We start from the raw sequence: 21,757 nt of genomic DNA on the forward strand, positions 1-21,757 counted from the left end.
GCGGTATAACACAACATTCAGTATCTAGTCTTGATTCTAGGTTTTTGATTGCATTTGGAGTCTGTTATTGGTGTTTTTCAATATAAAGACCAAAGTTGCACCAATGAAAGTCAAAGAAGCCATTATTAGGCTGAGAAATACGAAGAAAACAAACAGTCAAAGACATACACCAAAACGTAAGCTTACAAAAATCAACTTTTTGGAATTTCATTATGAAGAAAGGGAGCACTGGTGAGCTCAGTAATCACAAAGGCCCTAACAGGCCAAGGAAGACCTTGGTTCATGACCAACAAATTCTTACCATAATAAATGAAAACCGTCCAACACCTGTCTGACAGATCAGAAACACTCTTCAGAAGGCAGGCGTGGATGTTTCAGTGAGAAAACTTAAGGTAACTGAAAATACAATTTAATAAACTAGAGATGAGAATCTGTATTTTTACTACATGAAGTGGAGTGTTTGATTACAAATCTAAAAATGTGGATGGCAAAGCCAAATTAATCAAGTCTTTGCCCTAATAGATAGGCAGATTTCATGCTCATGCTTATCTGTCTGTATGTGTTTTTACACACATATGCATGAAATCTGCTGCATATGTGTGTCTCTGTGTGTGAGTGAGGGTCTACAATCATGAGCGTGATACCTGTGCAAGCACTTTGTGTGTATATGTGTGTGTGTGTGTGTGTGTGCCCGTGTGTGTGTGCATGTGTGTGTGTGCGTGTGCGTGTGCGTGAGCGTGCGCGTGTGGTGTGTGTGTGCGTGCGTGCGTGCATGCGTGCATGCGTGTGTGTGTGTGTGTATGTGTATGTGTGTGTGTGTGTGTGTGTGTGTGTGTATGTGCATATGTTCGTGTGCTTGTGGTTTACCCTGCTGATTGCACAACCCCCCAGTCTGAATCACGTCCGGAGCAAGCTGAAAATAGCGATACCAGACTGTAACACTCAAGCAAAGCAGCAGTCAAACGATGCAAGAAAAGTCATCTGATTACCAAGTTTCTGCAGTGCGTGAGAAGTGAATAATTATTTTAAATGAAGTAAGAAACACAAAGACCTGGCCTCTTTCACTCTGACACAACCACATGGGCTCAGGAGGGTCTCACCACTGGTCTACTGTACAGATTACGCACAACTAATGTCAACCTATGGCCTACTGTTTGCACAACACCACAGTCTGCCACTTATCTGACTGTGCACAAGAAAAAGACAATAAAATAAAAATGCCTGCAACCCGATAGACCCCCCCCCCCCCCGCCGCACTCCCCCCCCCCAAGAATAGAAGATGCAGATTTTAGTTTCACTGTTCTCAGTAAGGTCTTTGGGTGTTTTACCATAACGCACAGACAGCTGGACAAGCTGAAGGTGCAGACGGGAAAAATGAGTTTCAAATGAAACGATGAAAAAAAACACGCTTTGAAATTTCTGATTCCAGTAAATTTGGAAAAAAAATCACCTAACGTCTGTTTAATAAGCACAGGATGTGGTCAGCTGCTTGTTAAGAACCTCCCACACAGCACACGTAGTTCAACAAACACACGCAGTCATAGGAGCGCTCTCACACACACACATGTATATACCCTCCACACTCGCACACGCACACACACACGCACACGCGCACACACACACCGTCACAGGAGCTCTCTCACACACACATGTATTATCCCTCCATACACTTTCTTGTGCATGCACACACACACACACACACACACACAAACTCATTTGCAGGAGCTCTCTCACACACACACACACACACACACACACAAACTCATATGCAGGAGCTCTCACACACACACACACACACACAAACTCATTTGCAGGAGCTCTCACACCCACACACACAAACTCATTTGCAGGAGCTCTCACACACACACACACACACACACACACACGCGTAAACCCTCCATACACTGCCATGCACACATGCAGTTACGCACAAAAAAAGCAGCATTTACAGTGTAAATACACACAAACTCATACATGCAAAACACATACATAAAGCATAGTACTGATACACAGTACAGACACACTCTCTCTCTGCTCCTCCCTGAACAGGACACAGCCTAAAAGCACATGCGTGTGTACCACCACCACTCACCACTTCCCCTTCAGAGCGGTGGGTTGCAGTTCTATTTTGGCCGTCGTATTATACATTCATATTTAAGTCATACTTTTACACTAGCCAACTCCACAGAATATACATGCATATTAAATGTAGACATGTATGTGGGTATGTATGATAGGATCTCTGTCTCTGTCCTGTCCTCGTTGGACTTTTGACATTTCTGATGTCTACAGCCTACGGAGGTCATGGCTCGAGCGTCAGCTTTATGGAGCCCATGGCCTGTACCCCAGCTGCGTCACCTGCACCCCACCTCCAGCCGGGCTCTCTGCTCGCTGGGGGTCACCCCGGGGACAGAGGCACTCAGGAGGGTGCGGACCTGCGGCGGTGCACCCGGGAGAGGACTCCAGCAGAGACTGGGCCGGCTCTATGACCAGACAAGCCAGGCACTGAAGAGCGCAGAGGGTCTTGTGATTCTCATGGCGCAGTTGAAGAGCGCAGAGGGTCTTGTGATTCTCATGGCGCAGTTGGGTGGTTGCCAGGGAGAGGTCGCTGTGCGGTAGCTCTGTCGCCGTGCCTTTGCACACGGCACCTAGGAGCCGAAGCACCCAGCGCGCAGCAAGGTTGCAGCTGTGCATGGAAAGCCTACCCAACTGCTATACAATTACTAAACTGTTACTCTGTTGGTCTTCAACTGCCATATGATTCATAACAACTGCTCCATGACTGCTACTCAACTGTTACATGACTGCTGCTGAACTGATACTTGACAGGTACTCCAATGCTACTTGACTGATACTGAGCTGCTATGTGACTGCACCTCAACCACTATGTGACAACTACTCAACTGCAATATAAGCACTACTCAACTTTTACTCCATCGCTTTGTGCATACCACTAAACCACTTTATATGCACAGTACCCAACCTCTGTGTAACCATTGATCACCTCGCATGATTGCTAACTCAACTGTGAAGTGACTGGGACTCACCTGATATTCAGCTGGTAACTAATATACAGCCATTACTCAGCCACTACGTCTGCTACTCAACTGCTACTGAACAACTATTTGGCTGATGCTCAACCATGATTTGGCCAGTACTGAACTACAACATGGCCACTGCCCAACCGATACTCAATCCCTGTGTGCATACTACTCAACCCCTACATAACTGCTACTCAGCTGATTGCGAATAGATTAAACTACTCGGTTATACAAAAAGACTGCTTGGCCTTACTACTGTGCATATTACTGCCAATGATCTTTTTTTTTTAATGCTATTAATTTGGGTTCCAGCAAAGACATAGAAATAGCTACAATAGCTTTTCGCTGACCGGCCTAATCCACTTCTCTGCGATGCAGTTTGATGAGGACTGAGGCTCCCTGACAGCCGTGGCTTATTGGCCGTGCGGTTTCGGGCTGCTTGGTGGAGAGCTGTTGGCACACGGGCAATCCCCCTGCTTCAGACTGACCTTTGCGCGGAGGTGCACAGCCTTCAGCGTCACAGCCTTGTTTCCACTATCGCAGACCAAATCAAAGAAACGAGATGACTGGGTTTCTTTTTTCGTGCGCATGCAGAAAATAGGGACTGGAGCCAAACATCCCCTTGAAGCAAACCCTAACGGTGTTTAGAGAGGGATATGCTCTGTATTCAAAATTTCGTAAAGAACAAAAAGAATATATAATTTTAAAAAATTCAAGCAGGGAAAAGACAACTGCATGTGGCTCGTATGTGTGTGTGTGTATATATATATATATATATATATATATATATATATACATATAGTGCTTGTGTGTGTGTCTCTGTGCGTGTTCATTGTTTCCTCTTTACGTCTGTGACCTTTGCTGCTTCCTATTCACGTACTCAGTGTTCTCTTCCCCGCAGGCTGTCACAGTGATTGAATTTCTGCTATGACAGTGTGACATCAGCATTGCCTTAAAAGCCCGAATACCTGCTGAGGACTCATATGATATCTCTCTCTGTATGCCGTACTCAAATCCACCTTATAAACCTTATATTATGTGTTTTATAAAGACCTGGTGTCATTTATTATTATTAATATTAATAGATAGAATAATAATAATAATAATAATAATAATAATAATAATGCACATCATAATTTATGAGATTTTTAATGTTAGTTTTAATGTTTTTTGGCAACAGAAACGTTTCTGAATTTAAGCTGACCTGAAAGAAAAAGAAAGCAGACTGGCTGTGATGGATGCATGATAAGGAGGCTTGGGAGAGAAGGAATGTGGAGAAAGAGAAGAGAGAGCAAGGATGTGGGGTCCCCGTCTGCCAACAGGATCTCTCCCTCAGGAAGCCAAACAGAATGAGAGGAATGCTGGCAGCACAGAGGTGGAAGGAACAGCAGCCAGAGAGAGAGAGAGAGACTGGACAGAAAGTGAGAGAGGAAGCAGAAAGTGTAGGGAGAGAAGGAGAAACACATACAGAGACAGAGGGAAAGAAAGTCAGAGAGCAATAAACAGGGAGGTGGGGGGGGGGGGTGTTTTAAGTCCAAGAATATCTTTATAGTGTTTGCTTTTGTATTTATTTTCCAATATTAGCCAATAAACATGTTGCATCGCTTCAGGTGATGGCTTGTAATATACAACACTCCACTCACTTCTTTACCATAATAGACACTGTACATACGACCATTCATATAGAATTTACTGTAGGGATTTACAAAGGGAGGAAGAAATGAGAAAGGGGGGGAGAAAACCATTGCTGTCAAGCTACACAAAACCATTACTGTAGGGCTACACAAAACCATTACTATAGAGCTATACAAAACCATAACAAAACCAATACTGTACAGCTACACAAAACCATAACAAAACCATTACTGCACAGCTATACAAAACCATAACAAAACCAAAACTGTACAGCTACACAAAACCATAACAAAACAATTACTATAGAGCTACACAAAACCATTACTGTACAGCTAAACAAAACCATAACAAAACCATTACTGTGAAGCTACACAAAACCATAACAAAACCATTACTGTAGATAATAAAATCATAATAAAATGAATATAGTAGAGCTGCACAACAATACAACCTAGTTACAACTCTCAATGCTAACTAGTACCTAGTGCAACCACAATCCTCTATTGTTGGCCTCACAGCCCTATTCTTTAGTCAAACAATATTGCACCCCCAATATACCAAGTTATACAAATAACCCACATATGTCTATACCATTTTTAATTTTATTCTATTGTAATGAACTGACCATGACCCCTGTGGTTACAGTGCTGGAGTGTCCCTAAACTCTGACAGATTTCCTGCAGGGGGCGGAGCTCGATGTGAGCGTGTCTGTTTTTAATCAGCCATCTGGATTGGGCTCGGAGGCCATTTGGTGGCGTAGGGGTCTCTGTGTACCCCTTGGGGGGTGCTGACCGAACCCGGCAGAACAACGGCCTGAAAAAAGGCTAACGTGCCCAAGGAATGCAAAGTGAGAGAGAGAGAGAGAGAGAGAGGGAGAGAGAGAGAGGGATAGGGGGAGAGAGAGAGAGAGAGAGAGAGAGAGAGAGAGAGGGAGAGAGAGAGAGGGATAGGGGGAGAGAGAGAGAGAGAGAGAGAGAGGGAGAGAGAGGGACAGGGAGAGAGAGAGGGAGAGGGATGGGAGAGAGAGAGAGAGAGAGAGAGAGAGAGGGATAGGGAGAGGGATAGGAGAGAGAGAGAGAGAGAGAGAGGGAGAGACAAACACACCCTTGGACTTTTCCCAAACACATCAACATACTCTTGCAAGGGGAGACAAGTTAAACTTTCGTTCAACTTCCTTTAAAAGTAATTGGAAATCAACAATGAAAATGTTTTATGAACATTTTAGCCATACAGCATATCACAGTATCTTAAGGCTTCAGATGTTTAAGGATATCACTTTGCCACTATATTAACGTTTGTTGTTTTAACACAGAATATACAAACAATATGAAGCCAAAAACGTATACTGTGTATATGGTGCTTAGTTTCTAAATGAGAAGGTGATGGAATTCAAAGTGAACAGGAGAGGGGGCGTTGTGAGAGAGTAGATAGGGTGTAGTCATACCCCTCCACAAAACTGCCAATACTCCCACAGATTTGTGAGTGAGTCAGACCAGCTGCCATCTTTACAGAATTATGCTAACCCGCAAGTAGCAGAGTACACTTCTGCTCCTTTCCACGTACACAGATAATAACCCTAACCCTAACCCTAACCCTAGCACAGACCCCTCGACTGTTCTTATTCGTCCGCAGCAGTACTTGCTTCCAGTTTTGCATCGCCCCTGACACGTTCCTGGTCTCCTTCCCTCACGCTCTCACGCTCACTCAGACACCGAGAAAAAAGGCGAACGGCCGCTGTCCTCATTTCCCACACACCTGGTCACGTGCACTGAGTGTTGCTAGCGTGTTGCTAGCGTCTTCCCTTAACAACACAGATCACATCTTGCCTATTCCACTAATCCTGAACCGTGATATCTCACACAGTACATCACATTGCCTAGCCTCTACACCCGTACCACAACATATCTGCTGAACATAGAATACCTTAACACTCCATATTAACCACACCTGTCAGCACTACACAATGCATGCTGGGATAGGCTCCAGCACCCCCCGCGACCCTGACCAGGATAAGCAGGTGCAGATAATGGATGGATGGATGGACTACACAATAAATATCACACAACAACAAAACTAATTTTTTTTGTTAAGAAAAGGAATTTGGGTGGGGGTTATATGTTGCCATCTCCTCTGTGTATCTATGTTATCTACCAATAGGTCTTGGCTAAACTATCTATTCTTGTTTCCCTCTTCCAACAATGCCCCAATTCCTGAACCACTAAGGAGCCCGTAAAGCCACATGTGAATTGTTTGATTAGAAATCTAAAATTGTGGAGTAAAGAAAATCAAGAAAAAAATACCTCTGTGCTCCAAACACTATGGAGTTCACTGTATTTCATAAATAAATAGAGCCAGTGTGTGCGAAAGTGCACAGTTTAATCTGGACTTTGTCTGAGAAAGTGCGCAATTTAAACTGGACTGTGTGTGCAAATGTGCACAGTATAAACTGGGCTGTGTGTGCGAAAGTGCACAGTTTAAATTGGACTTTGTCTGAGAAAGCGCACAGTTTAAACTGGTCTGTGTTTGCGAAAGTGCACAGTATAAACTGGGCTGTGTGTGAGAATGTGCACAGTTTAAATTGGACCAATGGTGGGGAGAGGGCACAGTTTAAATTGGACCAACGGTGGGGAGAGGGCACAGTTTAAATTGGACCGTGCGTGGGGAGAGGGCACAGTTTAAATTGGACTGTGCGTGGGGAGAGGGCACAGTTTAAATTGGACTGTGCGTGGGGAGAGGGCACAGTTTAAATTGGACTGTGCGTGAGAAAGTGCACAGTTTAAACTGGACTGTGCGTGAGAAAGTGCACAGTTTAAATTGGACTGTGCGTGGGGAGAGAGCACAGTTTGTGCGTATGTACCGCAGCGTTACGCAGAGCTGCGTGATTACAGCAGCGCGTTTCAGCGCCTGTTCGACGCAGTTAGGCTCCTGAAATGAGTGAGCGTGGAGCGGAGCCGCCTGCGTTCGCGCTGGCGGTGGAGGGCGGACGCGTCTCCCTTCCTGTCACCGAGCCCCACAGCTCGCCAGGCCGGGCATTTTCTGGTAAACGATTTCTGGGCCACACAGATCGCACGTCTATTCATTTTGCAAGAGCATTGGAAATGACTTTAGAGCATATCATAAAGAACAACAGAACCCAAATACACACAGCTGTTCAGGAGTGTTCTAGAGTCTCTATTTTCCCCTCTACCTCCCCTGATCTTTTCTCATTGTCTCTGTGCTCCTACTGTTTTTTAATGTTTATGCCCAGTGGAAACTTTAATTATATTTTCTCATTTTGAGTGCACATTTTTCTTTTGTGGTGGCACACAAAACAAAATCACTCACACGCTCATATTGTAGGTATTTTCCAAAAAGATGGGACTGTGCGCGCGCACACACACACACACACACACACACACACACAGACATACACACACAAACACACACATACACACACACACACACATGCACACAGTGATTTACACACACTGACTGAAACACACAGCAATGCACACATCCCTGTATAGACATACGCGTTCACAAATGCACACACCTATAAAAACACACACGCACACAGAGGCACATAAAGACACCTCTTTGTGTAAAGTAACCCGATTTCTATGTCACTGTGTAGGTTTGAGTGCATGTAATCTAATTGGAACAGTCATGCTCAGCGATGGCACCAACATGAACCCGCACCCAAACCACGGAGAGGCCAGAGCAGACGACCAATGGGGCAGCTGTTCCAGATGCTCTCACTCTGGCCCTTAACTGCGAGCATGAGACCAACTGCTCCATGGTTCTCATCTTGTGATAGTCACTTGACTGTCAGTAGATTAAGCTGACAACAGGACCCGTTAAGGTCATTTTAAGCACCTAGCCGCGATGCAGTAACATCCCCAGCTTCCCCTCCCTTCCCAGAGAGAGAATCCACTCACATCAAATCACAGCGCTGGAAGTACACAGCTATGAAACTGTGGAAACAGGCTGTCAATCGGTCTGAGCACTGATCAAACAGAACTAGTGACAGACTTTTTAAACACTAACACTAGAAGTTGAACACTTTTCAATTATCAGGTGAGAGTGACAGCTCTGGTCTTTTTTCAGGTTTTTGAGGTTTGTTTTTGGTCCCCCGTGAAGCTGTAGACTGCTGGTCTTGTATACAAACACAAATGTTTGTATGTATACATATACACAAATACAGCATAATACACAAGTATGCACATTTACAGACACACATATACTGCACATCGATACACAGGCATTCACTTCACACACTCCTGTATGCACTCACACATGAACACGCATACTGCTATCACACGAATACGTAGAACTCCTACTACGCGAATAAAACCATACACTCACAAATAGAAACACTCACTCACACATGGCCACACACACGGTCACACACGCATTCTGTTTTTCCTGTCTCTGCACACGCCGTGGGTTTTTTCCTGTTTCAGAGGGGTGGGCGGGTGACACCCCAGCCCAGCGCAGAAGGGCTCGCCGTTTTGGGCTGGAAAGAGAGCGTTAGAGCGGTGTGCTGCTTCGCCCGCCGTCTCGCGGGCCTGCAGACACGCACACTGCTGCGAGAGCAACTTTCCAAAACAGGAAAAAATCCCTCACAACGGAAAAGTAACCGACTTCAGTTAGCGAGGAAATGACACAGAGCCACAACAGTGAAGAGATGGGCTGATGGGGGGGGGGGTTCTCATCACCTCTGAGAAGAATGCTAGGGAGGTTAACCTGGGCGGTCTCATGACAGATCTTCCATGTTTGCAACAGCCTGAGTAGTCTTCAGGAACTGTCTTTTTAGTGCACTGTGCAGCATTTTCAACTTCAAACATTTGCTTACATATATGGAAGGCACTCCATACCTGCACTATTATTATTTTTATTATAAGAGCTGATTATGTAATCGTTGAATCTCCTGCAAATTATTGTTTTTTTTTTTTGTTTTGTTTATTGTACACTACGTGTTCATTATGGGCACTTGATTACATCAGGACGGAATTTCTTTTTGGGAAATTTATGTAATATAATCTACTGCCCAGTGCCATCTTCAGGGGTCAAAGGTCGGGAGCAGGACCTGGGAACCTCGTTATCATGCTGTGCTTATGACATCACTCATCCAGGGCCGGATGACCTGAGAGGTGCCAGTGACATCACAGGCGACGGGGGAATTCCAGAGCCTCGCTATAGAGACCTGATATTTCTGAACACAATAATAGAAAGACGCAGAACGCCCACCCATTTCATCAACAACAAACTGAGAAGAGGGGGCGACGGTGAAGGAAAGACAGATTAATAATAGCTGGGGCTGTGGGAGGAGAGAGGTGAAACCTCCTCTCTCGCGCTCTCCTTCTCTCTCGCTTTGCCTCTTTGTGTGAATGAATGTGTGTGAATGGCGATCTGTGGTCTGAGGGTTTGTTTATGGAATAAGTTGGGGAAGCCCTGCCCCTCCCATTCATGAGAAATATGTGAAATGATTTCTATTTTTATTCAAAGCTGATGCATATTTTCAACTATGTCTCATTTTTAAGCGGGGTGGTATGTGGTCTTCAAATACATTCATACTCTTCCAGAAATAATGGAAAAAGTCTCTAATTGAACTACATGTTGCAATGCAGTTGTAGAAACAGCAGCCTGAATGACAAGGGATGCTTCAGTTCATCGGGCTATAGTAAGTGATCTATAAATCCGGGGGCAGCGCAGGCTCGGCAATTGGGCTTTATCTCGGAGGTTGTGGGTTTGATTCCCAGGTGGGTTTCCATTCACTGCTGCTGTGCTCCACTGACATTTGCAAAATGCGAAAGCAGCGTGTGATTTTGATGTGAAAGTCAGGATCGCTCGGAGCAGAGGCTGCCCCCGCTTTCCAGTGAAACCCCGGGGAAGGAGAGGTAAACAGAGGGGACGCGAAGCCGGCCATTCTCAACACGGAAAACGCCCGCCGTCCCAAACCGACAATGGGGAGGAATGTGTGCGTCTCGAAAGCGCAGCACGCGTGGAGCGCGTAGAGAGCTAGCAAGAGGACAGACAGACAGACAGAGACGGACAGACGGGCTGACTGAGACTGGGGTGCGTAAATGGAAAATGGCAAGGCTGAGTGGCCCGATTCCCCGAAGCCTCCGTTGGTGCGCAGCGTTTCCACTGGGGGGGGGGGGGGGGTTTGGGGGGCCCTGTGAGAGGTCTAGGCACACAGGCGGGTGAGAAGCTTCACCTCCAACCACAGCTCAGCGTGGGAGGAAGCAGAACACAGAAAAGAAACCTAAATACCCCCCCATTGTGATTCAATACGCTCCTTCCCATCTATACCCAGCGTGATCCAGTATGGTCCTGCCCCCCTCCCCTCAACACTGCGATTAGGTATGTGTTTCCCCCCACCCAGGGTGATTCATAACGCTCCTGAAGCCCCCCCGTCCTCCTTGCTGTCTCACTTCGCCCCTCTCCCAGCCAAACGGCTGGTGGTTCACTCCGCCCCTGGATGTGGACGTGTACGCAACGGATTACTTTACCCTGTTTATGTGCTTTAGCGAACGGCCCGAACCCTCCGACCCTTGTGCTGCGTACACACTACACATCCTGCATTTACACAGCTGGCGGCTTTACCGCCGCGGGGTTCAGCCGCCGGGCAGAGAACCCTGCGCCGTCTCGCATGGGATTCAAACCCGCAACCTGCCGGTGACCGGCCTGGTTTTAGCGTTTCACCGCAGCCATCTACCCGTTTGGTCGACCCATAGACAACCGTGGGCCTGGAGAACCAGAGGCCCTCCATCAAAACTCCTCTATTCAGGCCCTGTGCCAGGCTGAGTGAACGTAGGGGACCGGGTCAGGCAGGTCACCAGCACTTCAGCCTACAGAGTGCTCAGGGTCACGCCCCACCATGACCTCCGCTGCCTACGCCTGTCAGTGCTGCACAGTTTAAGCATTCAGCTTAAATTCTCAATTAAATCTGGGTAATTGGTTGACTGAACTTTTTTCATTAAATAAATGAAATAATTTTAAAATGTGTTTCATTTCCTCGGTTTCCTTTTGTCTAATATTCAGTTTTGCCTAAAGATCTGTAACCATCCAGTGTGACAAATATGCAGTAACAGAGGACATCAGGAAGGGGGCAAATACTTTTTTCACAGCGCTGCACATCAGCGTGAGAACAGCAGACCGCTCCACAGCCCTCCCATTTTGAGTTACAATACTGTGCTCTGCCCTGTAAAGTATCCCCTCCAGCGAGCTTATCACAGTGTTTGCTAAAGCAACAGACAGGCAGAAAACGCCAATCACCCGAAACACAAGCCTAAATACACCGTGTCGAACCACGTAAAGCGTTTGTGTTTTTAAAGAGCTGGTTATTTTGATTAGCAGCCAGCCTGCTGAGAGTCGGTTGAGGGCCCAGGTGCATGCAGTGCCATGCTACTTCCAGCAGAGGGAGCCAGCCTACAGACCACCTCTGACCATTCTGCCGCTCTGTCCCCCCCTCCCCTCCTCCCACCAGGGACCCCCTCAGGAAGGGCCCTGATGCGCCCCGGTCTCCCAGCATCTTTGCTCCGAATGCGCTCACCCAGCCAGATGCAGGTCTGCCCACAGGACAGCCAAAAATAATAGGTGTCATTCCACCAACTAAATTTTTATAGTCCACAGTACATTTGCTGCATGGACTGTGCGTGGCTCAGGATAGATTACAAAGAGAGCGAGAGAGAGACAGAGACAGAGAGCAAGAGAGAGAGAGAGACAGAGAGCAAGAGAGAGAGCGAGAGGGAGAGAGAGGGAGAGACAGAGAGCAAGAGAGAGAGAGAGAGGGGGAGAGAGCAAGAGAGAGAGAGAGAGGGAGAGAGAGAGGCTGGTTTTGTTTGGTACTTAGCCCTCTCTCTAAGAGCTGTTTTGAGAAGCGCAGAAACTCAAACTGGGCGGTGGGTCCTGTGTGTGTTGGCACGAGGGCGCCACACAGCTGAGGTCTGGCGCATCCGAAGCGGCCGTTTCGAAATCCAAAAATGGGCGGAATCTTAACTCTTCTCTCCCCACCCCCCACCCCCACCGCCCCTCCCCCTCCAGTACAGGTCACCGCCTCGGAATCGGGTGAGATCCGCTCCGTTTCCTAACAGGATATCCTGTCCGAGAGTCAGGCCTCTGGCACCATGTGACCTCTTCACCCTCTCAGGAGCTGGTCCTGAGCGCGCGGGGGCCGCTGAGGATGGGGTCAGAGGTCACTCGCCCCGCCAGTGAAACCCCAGCCCTGTCACCCGCGAGCGAGGGCCGTTTTGGGGGGGAAATGAACCCAGGGACTGTGCTTAGCGTGACGACCCGAGAGCAGCTCTGTGCAGCCGTATGAATGAGCCTCGGCAAGGGTGCATTTATAAATGCCTGGCACAGGAAAACACTTTCTCTGGGTTTTTACTCAACACAGGACCACCCAAACACTTTCCCAGAGTTTTTATTTTCTATTTCCATTTTTTGTTAACAAAATATAGAACCGTCCAAACACTTTTTCCTGGGTTTATTGCCTCCCACAGAACCTCTCAAACACTATACCTGAGTTTCGTACTTACTTCCCATAGAACCTCCTTCATATTCAGTACTTTTTGTGTTTTTTTTAAGTTTTTTTTTTTTACTTCCCATAGAACCATCTGTTAAGCATTAACAGATGGTTCTTTGGGAAGCTGGGTGTACTGAGAATTTTAAAACAATTGACTTTTTTTTAAGAGAACAGCCCTAGGTGCCCTTTAAGTTACTTTTGGAAGGCAATTGCTCCAAAGCACCAAAGCAATTGCTCCAAGTTTTTTGTTTGCATGGCTCACAAGGAGCATGCTTCGGTTGCCATGGAAACGAGAGGATCCGGGCGCGACCTGTAATTGGGGTGTAACTGTTCAATAAGGCATCCGATACGCATCACGCCACTCCCATTAGCTCAGTCATCACGGACGCCGACGCAGCGCTGACAGAATGAAGATGGCTCCTCTGCTGGGATTGGCCGGCTCTCCTCTCAGCAGAACAGATCAATGCTGAAATAGTTCCTACTGCAGCACAGCGGTAGATTGATGCTGTTCTATATGCATTTCGGAACTGCATGTGCACTTTTTTTTTTTACTCATGTGATACGCGTGAACTGAGGGCTGAACATCAGTAGCCCAGCAAGACTCCCTGAGGATACAGGACAGGGGCAGGGTTACCAGGGCTGGGGGGGGGACTGGAAATCAACACTTCCTGCCTGGACAGGAAGTGCTACCTCCACTGCCCCTTATCACTGGCTGCACAGGCAACAGGGGGGGAGAGGGAGATGGAGAGGGAAAGGGAGAGAGAGATTATGTTCATGTGTTCAATGGTGTATGTTCTTTATATGTTCTTTTCTGTGCTTTGGCAACATAAGTTGTATCTTGTCATGCCAATAAAGCATTTTTTGAATTGAAAATTGAAAATTGAAATTGAGAGAGACAGAGAGAGTGAGTGATAGAGAGATAGAGAGAAAGACACACAGAAAGAGTGAGAGAATGAGAGAGAGAGAGACTGGCACATCCCCTGAATCATGTGCAGACAGCTGCTACCCCCCCCCCCCCCCACTATACAGCCCAGCTGAGCTTCTGCCATTTCTGGGCGGGCAGACTGCACCGCTCCAATGCACTGGAGCAGGGGAGTGGCCACAGCACAGATGAAGCAGGGCATAGCCAAATCACAATCGCCTTTACTGGGTAAGCCAATCTGAAGAACAAGAAATGTCATTTCTAAAAATGGTCAAATAAATAAACAAAATTAAATCAAAGTAAAAGCTGCTATAAACTACAGTACTTTGATCTTTGATTAATAAAATAATAAACCAGCTAAACCACATAATACGAATTCCAACCTTATGCGCAGCATTGGGGAGTATCGGTCATGGAACTTAAACAGTGTGACAAGTGTAGCCAAGGTTCTTCGGGCAAAAGCGTAAAATAGCAACCCAATACATGTGTCTCTAGCCAAAACCCTAGTGACTTTGCCAAAACCATCATTGATTGTAAAGGCAGAAATATGGAGGCAAACCAAAACAGGATGATAAAATTACAAAAGAAAACAAGGAACAGCTTTCTTTTACAGGAATTAAATAATAACCACCGGGCAGTTGGCTTGCACCAATATGTTGTTTACCTGCAATTTAGGATATCAATTTGTTCATCTCTGAACAAGAAATACATTCTTTCAGGTAATGAGGTTAGCATTAGCTGATTCAATTAACAGTTGTTTTACTTATCGACAACAACCAAGCAGACTGTGTGTTTGAGCTCTGGATAAAAGGCCTATAATAAAGGAAGATGTGCAATTATCACTGCAATGTTCCCCCAAATCCACTTCCTCCAGAACATGTGACTAATTACATAGAAACAGAGATGGTACTAAACTCCTATACAAAACTTAACTGGTGTCAGTGCGATTCTACTTAAAACAAGTATTCAGTATTTAATGCATAACATATGGTCAGTTCAATAAAAAAATATATATTTTGTTTTGTGTAACAATGGAATAGCCATTTTTAGTTACTTGTTTTAATACTTATTTATTAATGTGCTGTTCAGTAAAAATGTTAATTTTATTATGAACAGTATTACACTCCTGTTCATGCATGTAACTTAAATCAGAGGGGTCGAGATCAAATAATCTCAGTCTTTTTGCTTGCAGTCTGACAGTCTGTCTGTCTGTCTGTCTATCTGTCTGTCTGTCCTCAGTGCCACCCAGCACAGTATGGACCTGGTTTACTAAGAGCTTTTAGCATATGCAATGCCAATATCATGCTAAACCAATAACATGACCAATGATTGGTGCAAAGCAAATACCATGACCAATCATTGATCACGTTATTGGTGTGCCAAAAGGTTTAGCATGTGCTGACGGTTTAAGTAAATCAGGCCCTATGAATTTTAACAGACGGAAAATGCAACAGGTGGGATTTCTCCCGTTTGCAAGCACATGACCTCATGAGTGGGAGTGAGAAAGCTCTACAGCCCAGTTCAGTTTCGGTTAAGGTCCGACCTGTTGAAGATTTAGTGAAAAGAGCTCAAATGAGAATGCAATGGGATTTAAGGGTCATCAATTTTCAATCTCCCCTTATCTTTCTCCCTCTCCCTCTTTGGAATTACCCTCCCTGGATTAATGGCAACATCTCCCATGTTTCTACCCAGACACTCTTCTGCAAGCCTACAGTATTACTCAGACATTTTTATGATTCACTCTAAATTTTTCCACACACAGATCATTCGGACCCCCGAAGCTTTCAAATGCCCAAAGAAATTTAGTGGTATTGAAAAGTCACATGACGGTGTGTAAGTACACAGTAGTACCATTGTACTTATACAGGTATCACTGCCACTTACTGTAAAATGGGACCAGAAAAAATGAAGAAGAAAAAAACTATTTTACTGAAAGGAAGATACATCGAGCTGAACTGTAAGCTGTTTCACGGCCTTGAAAATATGAAACAACGGAATGTGATCACATCCTCTCCATGTGAAGTGCACTACAATGAGGGAAACAAAAGCACATCTTTCAAGATGCCAGTCTTCCACCGCATGTCATTCCACTAGAATGAAAGCAAGGCAGCTTACCATATCAGTGAAAAATGAATCAGTAAAATGCACAACGTAAACTGGCCACTGGATAACAGTTTTGTTTCTCGTTCTCCCGTTGAACAGAAAGCGCCAGCTGCAGGTTCAGACAAGTAAAATCCAAAAGGAGCTTTTTTTAAAGACCGCTCAGCTAAAAGCCCAGGAACCAGGCCGTCTTCTGAGCTGGTCTCGGCAGGGCTGGCGCTGGAGTGCTGCCATGTTGCCTCCGCGCAAGCCGCTACGTCGAGCCGTTCGCTTTACAGCCATGAGAACGGTCGACGGTCAGCAGGGACGCCACAGACCTTCGTTTCTGGATTTCCGGCAGCCAATCATAAGTCATCCCTCTGGGCCCTGCGGCATGGTCATTATACGGCATTATCGCAGAGGATGAAGACGTTAAAAAGTGAAGTATCCAGAGGTGGAAAGTCCGGGGGTCAGAAAGTAAAAGTCTTGCCATACGTTTCTTCCACCCATGAACTCAGCCAGCCGATTTCACTAATTAGTTCTACCTGCTGGCTGAGGAATTGCGCTAATTAGCGAATCCAGATGATTGGAGCGAAAACACTGGGGAGGACTTTTACCTTCTGAACCTGGATTATGCACCTCTATGCATACCTTCTTTACTTTGTGAAGTATGTCACAAACAACCTGTGTGTGGCTGAAAACAGGGAGGCGAGTGGGAAGGCCGCCCTTCGCGAGAACAGAACACGCGCGCGGGCCGCAGTGCGCGCACCGGACAGCTGCGCGCGATAGCCAGTCGCGGCCCCGCCTTCCGGGACGGCCCGCGTACCCCCGCTGCGACCCGCCCGTCTGTTTGCCCGTCTGTCTTTCCACCCCTCTGCCCGCTGGCCTCTCCGACTGCCTGCTCCGGGTGTGCCCGGGCGTCCTCGCTGACCGTGTTTGTGCTCGGAGGGGAAACGCTGTGAACGAATGAAAATGTCCCGACCAGCAGCATGGCCGCTTCGCTCCGGCAGCTCAGGCTGTTGTCCAACCCGCGGGGTGCCACATTTAACGCAAAAAAAAATCGCTGCAGCTGGGGAAGCCAGTCAGACTGGAAAACACGGATATGCTGTTTATTCCACATGCAACTAAACAATGGCGGTAAAATACGCGGCGCTGCGTTCAGCTCAGCCGGACGGCTAGCGGTAAAAACCGACGAGCTGGATCGGCTAGCAAACATTCAGTACGCAGCCAGCACCGACTGAAAATATCACGCAATGCGAAACAATACAGAACAATACAATACGGCCTTTATTGTCTGACAAAGATTGGAAAATTGTATTTAGACTCACCACAGGCACAATAAAAACACACAATAACAACATAATCAACCACAGACAGCACTGAGACACCAGCAACATCATCCTGTATATATGAAGTACAATAGCTACATTTGAGGAGCATTTTTTGTTTTGTTTTCATGCGTTTAAAGGTGTATTTAAAGTTCTTTTTTGCTTATATGATAGATCTGCAAAAAAAAAGCTTTGGTCAGCAGGACACTCAACTTAACGACCAACGGAGCCAGTGATGTTCTTTCAGTTTATAAAGCGACAACAGACAGCCCTTTAAGCCAATGGCACACCGGAGGCCAGGTATTGCAGGATTGCAGACCTGCTGCCTTAAAGGGTTTCAGGAAGCTGATCCCAATTTCAGTTTAATTTTAACATGTTTTTTGTCAGGTTGCTTGTGTCAGGAGAAATATTCCTACCTGCGATGAACGCCATTTATTGGCACCCTACTGCGAGCTCGTGTTTCTCTTCCTGTCTATCTGCCTGGCTCTCTAAGAGTTCAGCCGGTCTACCTGCACAGCTTTGCCAATGCTGCCGATGCAGGTATGCTGCTAAGCATTTAATGGCCAGACCTTGGGGTGGTGGGAGTGGCAATGACTACAATGATTACAAGCAGTGAGACAGGAAGAGAACCCAATGTCCAAACAGTGATGGACACATTGACAGGCAAACAGACAGACAGCAAGACAGAAAGACACACAAAGGTCAGCCCCACCCTCCTACCCCAAATCCCAGAATCTGACCCTCCAGCTGGTGGCCAATTTTTCCAGTTTAGTTCACATGCCCCCTGCGCACCACCCTGAGTTGTCTAACCTTTGTGAACACATGGTACAACAGGTCACAGGAAATCCCCCTCGTCTCTCTCCTTTTGACTGGTCTCTCCCGAATCGCGCGACCCGCAGAGACACAGTGCTAGCACGGACAGTCTGAGTGCAGGACCCAGGCGCAGGGGTGGGGGGCAGGGGGCGATCTGTTTCCAATTTTCTCGCCCCTCCGCCTCGGCGAAGTCACCCTCCGTCAACAATGACAAAACAAGAAGGAAATAAATAAAGACAGAGACGGAATCGCCCGTGCTTTTACAGAGACACTTCTGCAGCACTTTCCTTACTGCCCAGCTTGTGTGTGTGTGTGAGTGTGTGTGTGTGTGTGTGTGTGTGGGTGTGTGTGTGTGGGTGTGTGTGTGTTTGCTTCCTCGCTGTGATAGCAGGGGGTTTGGGGGTAGGGGGGAGGTCCAGAACCATGGGATAGTGCCAACCAACAGCGTAAACACCAAGTCCTCTTTAGCAGTAGACACAAGTTTGGGGTGTCGCAAGTGGGGCGGGGTGGGGGGGGGGGGGCGCGGGAGACCCACTGTGGTGGACAGCCACCAGGAGTGTACCCGGGAGTGCACTCTGGAGTGTACTCTGGAGGTGTATGGGATCACAGCCGTGTTAAAAGTAGACAGGAACGGAGAATAAAATCCCTGCTGCTTAAGCCTCCCCCCGTCCCGCACCTCACAGGGTATCCAGTACGAGTTCACACTGTCCTTCTGACCGAGCTAACAAAGTCAGCTGGCTAAGTCCTCTGGCTACACCCCTGTCACAACCACCAGCACCCCCTGCTCCCAAACACACACACACACACCCACACACACTCCCACACAAACACACACACACACACATACGCACGCACTATCGCAAACTAGAAATGAAAATTGCTGTTCTTACCGGCTTGCTGTGTGTACATCCAGTTTGGGAATCTCAGCGCGGGTCCTTAACCATGCCCCGTCCCGGCTCACAGCGAGCGAGGGGTCCAGACCGAGCGAGGAAGGCAGAGAGAGAGGGGGAACAAACGCGCGGGGCAGCTGGCGGACTCTCCCTCCCTTACGCGCTCGCGCTCGAACACACAGCACTGCTGGCCTCCGCTATCGCCACTCCGTAACTTCTGCGAGCACAGCCCCCAAAACTTGGACCAGCGAAACGCAAGAGAGAGAGAAAAAAAAAGAGTGAGAGTGAGTGAGTGAGTGAGAGAGAGAGAGAGAGAGAGAGGGGGGAGGGATCGTCTCCAAAGAGGCTGGAGGCAGACTGAGAGAGACAATGACAGGAAACGCTATATCAGGACGTAAAAATACCAATATAAAAATAATAAAATGGTACAAAAACAATAACAAAGACATTGAAAACAACTTGCACACAGCACCCCTACCCCCAGTAAAAGCAATGACAATGTTTAGGTTTATGCACAAGAGACCATTTTTTACCAGTGCTGAACCACAGAACAAAGTGAAAGTTTTGATTACGTGAGATGTAAGCCTTACATGATGGCTTCATCATATCATAACACACCTTACCGTGTCTGGCTGAAAATGTTTTCCCAAATTGTCAGTTCCTAAAAGTGCCTGAAAGGGGAGGGGAAAGGAGATTCAAAGCTTTTAAAGAGTGATACACACACACACACACACACACACACACACAAACAGGCACATTCACACACACAATTGAGCGCGCAGTAACGTAGCTAAATGAATAATGGAACGTAACTGTAACCTGAGGCATACAGATTTAAATGGCAGGCAGACTGGAGCAACTCAGCAAGTGAGAATGACCCAGAACGGGGCTTACATTACTCAGCTCTATTAACATACTGTATTCTAATAATACACTGCGTTACAACCAGGGCAACACAAACTATAACTGCCTTTTTAAAATTTTCTTGTAATAGAAATAATCTATTAAAAATCATCAATGACTACAGCTACCATTATTATTATTATTATTATCAATTAAATAATAATAATAATAATAATAATAATAATAATAATAATAATAATAATAATAATAATAATAATAACCATCTAATGGGCTTGCACTCAGCTTGTAGTGCGACTACCAGGTACGTGTTCCCTGAAATATATCAGTGTAGAAAGCTCTGTCCTTCCCGGTGCCCTCACCCACCCACCCGATCCCTGGCCCCTGCACCCCCCCCTCCCACTCACCCATCCCCCCCAGGACCTGTTCTGCCCACTGCTCCTCCATCAGCCACAATGGACAATGGCCATATTCTTACCCAGTACTGATTGCACACACAAGGGGAGGCATTTCACCCCTCTAATTCAATTTCCTCTGCCGCAGGATCCAGGGATGGGACAGAGAGGGGTGGGTTGTGGGGAGGGAGGGGGGTTAGGCAGTCTGAGTGAGCCGGTCCCTTGTGGAATAGCTTCATGGCAGATTACAAGCAACCCCCCCCCCCCCAGAAGTTAGCTGATTAAGTAATTGATTGATAAACTGTTTAGCTAATCAATTGGCGAATGAATTGGGCTGTAAAACGCTCGCTTCTCTTCAGCAGCAGCAGATGTGCGGACGGCTGGTTTCTCTCAGTCGGAGTTCTGCGTTCTCCCCGTGCCGCTCACTTCCTGTGCCCTTCCGGGCGGACGGGCTCGGAGAAGCAGGGGCCGTTCCGGATGGACGCGCAGCGAGGCCGGCTGGAGGACACGCCGAACGATGACGCCTCCTGGCTCCGCAAGAGAAAACTGCTGCCTGGAAACAAGCAGCTGGGGACTGAGATACAGGACACATACACCCCGTGCTGAAGAGGCCCACTCTCACAGAACACCTCTTAATAAAGGAAATAACACTGCTCACAGCTTTGATTGATAAGTCCCCCCTCCCCCCTCCATCTGAAAGTGTCATTCTACGTACATTGCATTCACTTTGAAGTGTAACCATACATGTTCTTGCAATGATCTATTTTCTGGTTACAACCTAAACAAAACGGGTTAAACATAAATATTAAGACTGGCTATAACTTAAGAAATTTTTAATTACAGCACCATGAAAAATGTCATTTTGTGCCTTTCAGAAGATGTTTTTGATGATCTTCAAATATAGGTTTCTGTGAGACACCACAAAGAGCTTAAAATTTTGTAAAATGACTTTTCTGTTTTGTAGACGGAGATATTTTTTGTACTTCTGTAGTATTTCTGTAAAGAATATTACAGAATTTAACATATTGGTTACACTGTATTACCATGGCTACTGTACACCTAATGGCATATACAGTAGGGTCATTTTACAGCAATAGCCTGGAATTTAGTTTTATTTGATCTAATAAACACACACATACACATACACGGTTGCTTGTGTTTGTGATAAAAGGAATACTTTAGGTTTACTACTGTAATGTACATTGTGAAGGTGCTACAAATACAAGATCCTGCAAATGCACTGTATTCATTTTGTACTGATACTACACAAAAATAAGACTCATA

At 46.5% G+C, this 21,757-nt stretch overlaps 1 protein-coding gene across 4 annotated transcripts in view; it reads right to left on the reverse strand.

The window, feature by feature from the left end:
- Nucleotides 1–19,473, reverse strand: part of LOC135234450 (histone deacetylase 7-like) — a 77,705-nt gene extending 58,232 nt beyond the window's left edge. For 2 of the 4 annotated variants that reach the window (XM_064299075.1, XM_064299073.1), the window contains exon 1: nucleotides 19,218–19,472. In XM_064299075.1, coding sequence (XP_064155145.1) covers nucleotides 19,218–19,236 — 19 coding nt within the window. In that variant the 5' untranslated portion in view covers nucleotides 19,237–19,472. Of the gene's footprint in view, nucleotides 1–19,217 lie in introns of all 4 variants that reach the window. The other 2 variants (XM_064299074.1, XM_064299076.1) reach the window with 2 other exon arrangements.
- Nucleotides 19,474–21,757: the final 2,284 nt, after the last annotated feature.

This window comes from Anguilla rostrata, chromosome 11 (assembly GCF_018555375.3).
Source record: "Anguilla rostrata isolate EN2019 chromosome 11, ASM1855537v3, whole genome shotgun sequence".
In the NCBI taxonomy this organism is placed as follows: Eukaryota; Metazoa; Chordata; class Actinopteri; order Anguilliformes; family Anguillidae; genus Anguilla; species Anguilla rostrata.